Below are 11,550 nucleotides of genomic sequence, written 5' to 3' on the forward strand. Positions count from 1 at the left end.
CCCCTCTAAAATCCCTTCATCTCGCGAGATCGCGAGTCTTTAGTGAGATACACAAGCCACCAATAACATTGTGGATCAGCCTTCTGATTGAACAATACCCTCTAAGAAAAATTCCTAGAATGAAACTGAGGAGCTATGCCATCCACAAAGTCCGCTATTTTTCCTAAGTGAAACTGATCCATAAGTGTTGGTAATAATTCTTCTCAAGTAGAATAATGCTAATTGGCTAAAAAATGTCGTTACAGGCCTCAGATCACATTGACATTCCTGTCATGCAAACAGTCATGCCGAATTATTTTTAAATATATAAAGCGAAGGATCGTCCAAATTTCTCTCAAAAACAGCATTGTCTTCGCAGTATCTGTACCTGTATTATCTGTTCAATGTCTGAACAGACAGAAAATTTTTTTAAATGAAATTGAGTTTCAAGTTTTATCATTTTTTTTTTTGTGTTTCATATATAATTTTATTTAGAAAATTATTTTTTCTACAGAAAAATTTTATTTAGAAAATTATTTTTTCTACAGAATAATATGAATATTTTACATTTTAAAATTTTGCTCTATTTCGTATATTATGAAATTATATATAAAAAAAATAATATAATAATACAAAAAAGCGTTAATTTCTTTTCTAAAGTGATATTTTATTAATAAAAAAATATTCATGCATAATTCTTTATAATCTATATTATATTCATATATATATATATATTATATATAATATATTATATATTATATTCAATGCTTTATATAAAACAGAATTATTGTTAATTTTGATATTAATTGCATTTAAAATATATTATAAAATTATTTAAAATTATTATAAAATATATAAAAATTTTTATGATTATATTTTATTATGATTATATTTATATTTTTTTATTTTTTTCATTTTAAAATAAGAGATTATTACATTATTTAAAATATTACGCCATTATAAATAAATTGTAAGTAAAATTTATGTTATACTTAGATATATTAAAATAGATATTATAATAATATAAATACAGAAGTTATATTATATTATCTTATATTATAACTAATAAAGATATTTATATTAATATTATATAATATTATAAATATTAATATATATATATAAATATATTAATATAATATATTTATATTAATATTTATATAAATTAATATAGTCATAATAATCATATAATCGTAATAGTCACAATAAAAATGCAGAAGTATATTGATAGTTTAACAAATTATATTATATACATACAATAACAAATATATATTCATTTATATTATTCCATGTTACAATAAAAGTAATTAATACTTTCATAATTTAATTGATAGTTAACTCTTTTGCCATCGCTCTCAATTTTTTTCTTGAAATTTTTCCCGAAGGAGTATGTGGTAAACTTGGTAAAAATTTTATACCACCACGTAATTTGTAGATATCCATCATATTATTAGCAACCATTTTCGTCAATTCTTCTTCAGAAACCTATAAATTAAGTAATATATATTTTATTTGTATAATATACATATAGATATATCATTTGTAGAAATTTTGTTTAATTCTATCTGAATTCTATATTTAATTTTATATTATTATTAATTTATATTTTATTATTTAATTATCATTTTATAGTGAGATTTTTTATATTTCTTTGATACATATACAATTAATTGTAATTTATGATATTTAGAATAGATATTCGCTAAATAAAAAGAAACAAATTCTAATAAACATTAGAAAATAATTTATTTGTATCAATCTCTATCAATTTATTTATATAATTATTTATATAATTTATCTGTATCAATTTTATAACTAGAAATGAAATGAACAACAATCTATTATTTTTTACATTGTACATTAATTTTCAAATTTTCAAAACAAATCAGTTATTTGCCTTAATCGACACAAAAAAATTTATGTTTTTAAAAATATTTATTTTTTAATCTATGTTTATTAAGACTTGTTTTCCTCATTTTATGTTTTTATTCTATAGTTTTTAACTATTCTAGTATAAGGAAATAGCTAAATATATTTCAGTTGACAAAACATGCTTCTATCTATCTATTGCTTATAATCGTTTGTTAATATTTTATATTTAAAACAAGATTTTTTATACACGAAGTTTATATCTCATTTTAATCATCTCATTGTTTCATAATGTTCCATTTCAAGCTAATAATAGCTTATCTATTGTTACATATTATAATATAATATTTATTTTCTTATTTTTAATAAAAATTCGGAACTGCTATATTTACACAAAATTGGATATAATATGTATCATGTTTAGATATATGATATATATGTTTAGATATATGTTTGGATATAATATGTATCATGTTAAGATATATGCAATTGTCAAAGAAAAACAAAGAAATTATTAATAAAAAATAATGATAATTTTGTTGAATAGTATTTTTTTTCTAAATCTATTTTATATGTTAATTCTATTTAAAAATATTTTTTTATTTATTTAAAATTTTAATATTTTATTTATAAAAAGGAACAAGATGATTGCATTTTAATTATATTCTAACATAATTTTATTTATAATATATTTTCTATTATTTTTTATTATTTATTATGTTTTCTTAAGCATTACAATATAATATTTATTATATTTTCATAAGCAAAAAATATTTATAAAGAGAAATGAATATCTAATATGAATACCTGATTTCTAAAATAAAATATTGAAAAATATTCATTGTTTCTTCTTTTTTTTTTTAAAGTGAGGCAAATTATATAGTTTTTCTATTCATTTTCCTATAATTCTATGTTTATCGTTTAATTTTCAATAATAATATATCATTTGTTATTTTGCTTATTCTAAATTGCTGAAAAATTATAATATATAAATATATTATAATATAATTTTAAAATCGCTTTGTTTGTTGATTACAAATTAATATACTATTTAATATGCTATATATTGAAATATTATTAAATTCTTATTAATATATTCAAAATATAATTCTAGAGATAAAAGATCCATAAAATAGATTTTTACTATAAAAATTTGTTATTTATGTTATTTAAAATTAAAAGTTAAAAATTAAAGAGATTTGGTTTTCAAAGTATAATAAAACGTACATTTTTCATAATTGAAATTATTTTTATGTATAAAAAATAAAATTATTTATTTTTAATTTTGTTTACTTTTCTCTTTACTTAAAAATGTAAATAATGATATTATTAATAACTAATAATTAATTCGTTAACTATTCGTTAACTAATTAATTAATAACAAAAACTAATTATTTAAATAGTATTAATATCATATTTATATACTTCTTTATTAGGTATTTTACTGATAAAAGCAATAGGAAGTTCATCATAAATAGGATGAGGTATGCCAACTACTCCCACTTCTAAAACTGCAGGATGTGATTGTAAAAGAGTTTCTATTTTATTCGGTGATATTTGATATCCTTTGTATTTAATAATTTCCTTTAGTCTATCTACAATAAAAACTTCTCCATTTTCATTATAATAAGCTAAATCACCAGAATGTAACCATCCTACAAATAAAATATTATTATTAATCAACTAATTAATTTCCTTTATTTTGTATTATTTTTGTTTAAAATTTATTAATTTTCAAATAAAATTAGAACTGAACTGTTTAATATCCGTAATTGTTTCATATTTAAAAATGATAAATAAAATTATTAGAATACCATTTTTATCAAATATATCTTTAGTAGCTTCAGGATTTTTGTGGTATCCTGTCATCATTGTCCACGTTTTTGCACATAGTTCGCCAGTTTGATTCGGATCAAGCGTCTTTCTTGTGTCGATATCTATAATTTTTATTTGGCAATTTGGAATCACAATGCCACAAGAACCACTTGTAGCACTTGATGATTGTATAGTAATTATACCACCTAACTCTGTCATACCTGAAATATTATATTATAATAATTTGTATATTAAAATATTAACATTTTAGTTTATTCTTTTCTGTATATATAAATTATTCATAATATTTATGTTTTTATAGTTTTTTTAATAGTTTTTCAATTCACCGTATGCCTGTATAATCATAGTATTTGGTAAATATTTTTTTATTATATCTTGAGTTTCTCCATTTAATGCAGATCCACCAATAATGGCAAATTTTAAATTGGAAATATCATAATCGTGCAAATAATCATATCGTACAAATCGATTTGCCATGCTGGTACTTAACATTATCCAATCAATCTGAAAAATAATCGATAAAATAAAAAAATAATTACAGAAGAATTAGAAGAATGAAGATACATAATGAAGATACATAAATAATACATATTTGCTGAAAAATAATACACTTACTTATATTTCGAAAATAAAAGGAAATCAAAATAGAAATAAAAATACAATTAACTTTAAAATTGTACGTTAATTTTTATTTAAGAAAATTTCTCCCTAGTATAAGTTTAAGTATATATGATTTTCTGTGATTGATTTTCTAGATCTTTTAGAGTTGATTGATTTGTCTGATTTTATATTTGATTTTTTATCTGATTTTATATTTGATTTTATATTTTTTCCAAAAGACCATAATGATAGAAAAAAATAATTCAGATTTATTTAACTATTATTTATTATATTATAGATTTTATTAAATTATATTAATATATATATATTATAGATTTATTTAACTATTATATATATTCTGTGTAAAAAATATTTTAGTATACTAATGCGAATATAATATATAATATATATATACGAATATAGTGTATAGTAAATAATTTCTACAATGTTGGGAGTAATTTAAATGTCCTATCCAGTTATTGCTAAAAATGATATTCTGAAAAATGTTAAAGATGTTTTAAGCAAGTGTAAATGTTTTTAAAGCGAATATCTAAGAAGTTCTAAACAAATCTAAGAATGTTATAACTATAATATAAATGTCGATGCAGAAATCTACGTTTCTAAAATAATTCTAAATATAATATAATAATTCAAAATATGAATGTTTAAAAATTATAAAAATAAATTGTATAAACGAAAAATAAATATGATTTAAAAGTTCTAACAAACATCGATGCAATTCAGACTATTTCTCCCATGCAATATATTATTAATTTAGTCTTTCTTCTTATTCAAAATTACAAAAAAATAAAAAATGAAGTATAAGAGAATAGATTCATTTCTTGGAAGATGAATAATCGCTATAAATGATGTAAATTCCTTTTTTCTTCCTGTTCTTGTTTCTCCTTTTTCTCCCCCACTTCTTCCCATTGCATAATCTAGAATTAGTTATGAATAAACAACCGCAAATAATGGATTTTCTATTAGGTTAAATCCAAATGTCTGGGATTATATTATATATATATTTATATATATTATATGAAATAATTAGAATCCACGATGCTTTAAATAATTTTATGGTGATTATTATTCATCTATAAATCAAAGAACTTTTTAATTTCTTCTAGATGCTTAAAATAAAATTTCTATATCAAATTAAACTTAAGAATTATAATCTGATAATTACATTCTAAAGCTATTGTTTGGCTTAACTATTAAGACCTAATAGCATGACAAATGTAAAATAAATTGGTATGAAACAAATTCAATTTTAATTTTTTTAAAGCGAATCGAATCTTCGACGAATTATTATAATATATCAATATAGTATATTAACATAATCAATTCCTTGTATGTTTATCATTTATTGTATTATTCATAAATGAAAAAGTAAAATAAACAAAATGATATTTTATAATTTTATATATTCGTAATAAAAAACTTTTGATGACATATGAGAGTGATCTTTGTACATTCTTTATTCTTTTCGATTTATTATAATTAAATATGTATTACTTTTCAATCAATTATTAATTTTATACGTATATATTTCGCGACAAAATTATAACAACCTATGATTTTTAGTGTTTTTTGAGATTGATGCAATGTATCCAAATTATACACTCATATAAAGTATTCTCTTCTTAATAATATATAAGAAAGCTAATTATATTAATTTATATTTTTTTTTATAAATTTGACTTGTTTATGTGAAAAATGAGTCTATCAAAACAATAAAAAATTCAATAAAAATTTAAAAATAATAAAAAAAATAAAAATTTCAATAAAAAAATCAATAAAATAGAATAATTTTTTATATATTTTCATGTGCTGAATTTAAATGATTTTGAAAATTGTCTATCAGGTTGCCTTAGATTTAGATAATGAATGAATAAAAAATTTTTTAGAATTTTTTAGAATTTCATCGAAATCAATATTATTATAAGTTAAAAACAATTAAAAATAATAAAAATCGCAGCCTAAAATCTAAAGATTTTTATATTTTTCAATGTATCTGTTGCTTCTTTCTAAAATTAGCCAATTTTAATGAAATTTATAGCATGTATATAATTGATATAAGTTTATAAAATATAATTTTTTCATTAAAAATTTAAATTAAAAAAATTGAAAAAATATCCTTTACATTTTTATTTTTCTTCACGATTTCAATAAATTGCAATTTAAAAAAATTTTTTTTTATATCATTTAATAATCTGTTTAATTCTTTTAAAAAACTCATTAATTATTAAATTTAAAAATCATGTTTTAAAAAGTGTGCCAATATTTTTTTAACCGATTTTATATTAATATTTAATAATATATATATATATTAAAATTTATATAACTAAATAATAATATATATATTATATTAATATAATTAATATATAATAATATAATATATATATTATTATTTATATTATTAAATAATTTATATTATTTATATTATTAAATAATTTATATTATTTATATTATTAAATAATAATATATATAAATAATAAATATTATAATATAAATAATAATAATAATATATATATTAATATTTATATTTATACTTTGCATTTATATTTTTCATATATATTAATTTTAATGAAATAGGACAGTGCTGAAGAATGATTAAAATTATGATTTCAATATAATTTTTAAAATAATTATAATTAATTAATTAATTAATATATTTATGAAGCATTTTTGCGGTCAATTTTAAAAACAATTGGTTTTTACAATATACAAAATATTGGTTAAGGCTTATTATTAAGTTATGAGTAATTGACATTTGCAATCATTAATTTAATCATTAATTTATTCAGTTATTATATTATCAAATCGATAATCAAAAATATCATTCTGTCTTAAATATATAAATCAATTTATTTATTTATAAACTTAGATACAAACTGTTATAGTTTATCCATATATCCATATTATTCCATTGCATTAGCTATTTTCTTTTCAATTTTATTGTTCGTTAATGCTATATACATTTTATATTCGATTTATTCATTTTTGATTTGGTTTTATTAGTGCTCAATAAGTAATTGTATTGTGTAAAGTATAAAGTATAATGAATTAAAAAATAAAACATATAAATATTATAAATAAACTTATAAATATACTTATTTTAGTGAACTTTATTATTCTAACAAAGTGTATTCAATATATAAAAATTTTGAATTATTTATATTAATTAATATTATTATTTTTTTTATTATTTATAAATAAATTATTTATAACAAGTGGGGAAGTTAAATAATTCTTCTTGTATAAGTGGAAGTGTAAATAAAGATATTGTATCATGATAAGACTTATGCATCTATATAAAAAATATAAATAAATAGTTAATATAGTTTTGTTAACATATTTTGATGTTGGTTACAAAAATAAAATAAAAAAATTTAGTTTCTATTTAAAAATATAAATTTAAATATAAATTTATATTATATTTATTAATTTATAAATTTATATTATATATTAATATAATTATAATATAAATATTAATATGAATTTCAAGATTATTGAAGGTAGAATAAATATTAACATATGTACCTGTCGATTTCGCATATATATAATATTTATTCTTAATATTTTTTTTTTATTATCCATAGTTTCTGAGATATTTATATATTTTTAGATAAAACGGACACATTATATAATAAAGTGATAGCAAAATAATGAAGTTGAATTGTCGAAGTATTTAAATTGATCTAATATAAAATAAATATACAAAAAGAATATTCTTTTATCTATTAAAAAATAATGAATAAATAAAATATTGAAAAATATTGGAAATTTGAAAACTGAAAAATTGAAAAAATAATTTATTAATAAAATATTTAAACAATGAAGCATTAGAAAAAAATATTCGTTCATATAAATTTGCAATTAATCTAAAGAAAAAATGAATTAAAATTCATATTATCTAATATATTTATATATTTTCATATGTATAATCGTTTTTATTTTATAATTAATTCTATAAATGTTCATATTTTGTTAATCTGATTTTATAATATCTTATTACATAATATCTTAATTGCTTTTATTATTTATTATTTTTATTCTTTTTTCATGTGAATTAATTTTCTTGATATTGCTCCAAATTTTCTACAATTAGATCAACTATTTATTGATTAATTTATTATTTTTATTATTCTTTAAATAATCTTGCATTCTTTTGTTGCATTATTACATCGGAAAAAATAAAAATCCGTATACTAATTTTCTACACTTGGAGTATGAGGAAATTTTCTAAAAGTATTTCAGAATTGACATATCATATGTTCAGTTTTATGATATCTTGAGTTATCATACCATATACATTATATAAGAATCAAAATATTTTTTTTTTAATTTAAATAATTTAAATAATTTTAAAATAATTTAAAATAATTAAAAAATTTAAATAATTATAAAATTTTCATTAAAAAAATTTTTTTTAAACAAATTATTTATTAATTATCATCAGCATATATTCTGATATATACATATAATTATTAAAAATCACTTTTTTTCAATTATCTACAATCAAATATTTACGTTTTTTATATCATTTTAAATGTTCTTTCATATGTTCTTATATATGCGATTATATATGCACATAGAAATATAATTAAATATTTTAAATAAATTATTGTTCATTTTTTCTTAGATTAATTGCAAATTTATATAGATAAATACTTTTTTTCATTGATCAATTTTTTCATTGATCAATTTTTTTCTAAAGAATATTTTGTTTGTTCATTGTTTTTTAATAGATAATAAAGGAATGTTTTTCATTTTTGTATTTATATTAGATTATATTTTACAATATTATATTTAACAATAGGCTAAATTAAACATGATCATAATTTTTTTATTTATACTTGTTAAATTTATATGTATAAGAATATTTATATCGAATATATTTGCATGTGAATTGAATGTCACTGAACATGATCGCAGTTTCAAGTCTATTTTGTCTTTTTCTTTTTTTTTGAACTGCTTGCAATGTGAGTTCAATACAGTAGAACAAAGAGATGGCATAACCCATATCTAATACCCCTAATATATTTATATAACAATATATTCTAATTTCGTTTATTAAATATATTTATTGAATATTTTTTATTACTAATCAAATCATTCCACAATCTATTTTCTAATATTGTATATCATATTATGATTAAAAAAATTTGATATTGAAGTTTACATTGAAGTTTACAATATAGATAATTTTATTAAATAATTTGAACCATTATTGTTTTAATATTTAACAAAAAAATTGAAATTCAATGAAATGATATAAATTTATTCAATAAAATATATAACAAATTACTTTAATAAAAAAAAATTATTAGAAACTCATAATAATTTTTTTTTACAAATATTTCAAAAATCTATCTAATCTATATCTAAAAGCAAGTAGCGGTTACATGTGAATAAGAAAAAAATTGTTCAAAATCTTATTTTCTATAATATATTTAAAAATTATCAAAATCCATTAAGAAACCTTATTTTTAAATAATTATCAAAATAAATAAAGCTTAAAACATATGAGTACAATAAAGAGATTATCTAATTATAATATAATAAAAAATTATAGATATAATTAGCAAAAAACATTTCTGAAGAAAGAAAACAATTGTAAGTTTGTAAATTTTATAAATTTAAAAAATTTTAATTAGGAAAAAATTAATGTTAATATAATTAAAAGTTAATGCAAAATATTTAAAAAAATATATATAAATATATAAATTAAAAATAATATATAATAAAGTATAAAATTATTTAAAAAATATATAATTATTAATAATGATATAAAAATTATAATTACAAATAACTATAAAGAACAATAGAAGTGTAAAATATTTAAAGTTATTCATTTTGCATATCATTTTATCATAATTTTCTAAGTGTGTGCTATTATCATTTTATCATTGATTTTCAATAATTTTATCCTATATATTTTTTATTATATCCTAGAAAAAGAATAATTTTTTTATATAAGATATTTTTATATAGAAATCTTTTTATGCGAAATTTTTATAAAGAATATTTTTTAGATTTGCGATGATAGTCTTTCTTGGATTGAGATTTGATAGCAATAGTTCTTGATTATTTTTATTTAAGAACGAACATAAAAAGAATAAAATTTTGCTTTAAACTTTTGTAAACTATTATTTTAACTATTATGTAAAAACGATTTTTAAGCATTAAAAATAATATATTTATTGTATTAAAAAAAAACTTAAATTTTTAATTTTAAATAATTTTTAAAGAATTATATATTTTATTTGTTTTTTACTTAATTTTTTACTTTAATTTTTTTTATATTTTTATTACTCTATTATATATAGTGTAAATCAACATATTGGTTTCTATTGAAATATAATATTATATTATAATAATAATATATTATTATTATATTATATAATAAAATATAATAAATAATAAATATATTATAATAAATATTATAATTATAAATATTATATATTATAATAAAATATAATATTATATAAAAATTTATATTATAAAAACACTTTTAAAATTTTGATTATCAGAACATTTATTATGTATCTTATAAATTCATTACTACCAGAATGTTCTATAATCTGAACAATACACTTTGTATTGTCCATATACGTATAGTCTATGTTATATTTACATATGTGTTTCTTTCTATCATCGAAATAGAATTATCGAAAACAGAGTTTCTTCATATTTCAATATGATATTTGAAACATATATGATTTACAGAACTATATATGTTAATAATGCCATTTAAATGAAAATAAATAAATGGATTGAAATAAATAAATTGATAGAAATAAAAATGAAGTTTTTAAAAAATTATATTGGAAAATAGCAAGTACAACAAATTTAGTAGAAGAATATGATGGAAAATTAACGATGTGTGATATAAAAAATAGAAAATAAGCAATAGAAAATTATTTAAAAATAAAAGATATTGACTAATTAAATATTTCTACTTTTCGAAAAATTTTCAAGCTATCAAAAATGATAATTTAGATATATATTACTTTTTATTTATTTAAAAATAAAAGAATATTTATATCAAAGAATGATATGTGATAAAACTTGAGAGATTAATGAAAAATTAAAAGATCTTAATTTTAAAGAAGTTAATAATGATTGAATTTAGTTAGTTGATAAAATTTAAATTATGTCATAGTATTCATTGAATGGAAAAAAAACTTTTTATAAGTAAAGCTTCTTCTATGACTACAAAATTAATTTTAAAAAAATATCTACGAAAAAAGAAATATGCATTGA

The 11,550-nt window shown here is 17.2% G+C and overlaps 1 protein-coding gene across 2 annotated transcripts in view; it reads right to left on the bottom strand.

Moving 5' to 3' along the window:
* Positions 1-1,297: 1,297 nt before the first annotated feature.
* The window catches only part of LOC122719669 (4-coumarate--CoA ligase 1-like), a 20,843-nt gene continuing 10,590 nt past the window's right edge, over positions 1,298-11,550 (bottom strand). For both annotated transcript variants that reach the window (XM_043945674.1, XM_043945675.1), the window contains exons 5-8: positions 4,008-4,185; positions 3,660-3,881; positions 3,271-3,500; positions 1,298-1,461 (exon numbers count right to left, since the gene is read on the bottom strand). In XM_043945674.1, the coding sequence (XP_043801609.1) occupies positions 1,300-1,461; positions 3,271-3,500; positions 3,660-3,881; positions 4,008-4,185 (792 nt within the window). In that variant the 3' untranslated portion in view covers positions 1,298-1,299. The remainder of the gene's footprint in view (positions 1,462-3,270; positions 3,501-3,659; positions 3,882-4,007; positions 4,186-11,550) is intronic.

This window comes from Apis laboriosa, unplaced genomic scaffold (genome assembly GCF_014066325.1).
Source record: "Apis laboriosa isolate Shangri-la unplaced genomic scaffold, ASM1406632v1 scaffold93_cov139, whole genome shotgun sequence".
Taxonomy (NCBI): Eukaryota; Metazoa; Arthropoda; class Insecta; order Hymenoptera; family Apidae; genus Apis; species Apis laboriosa.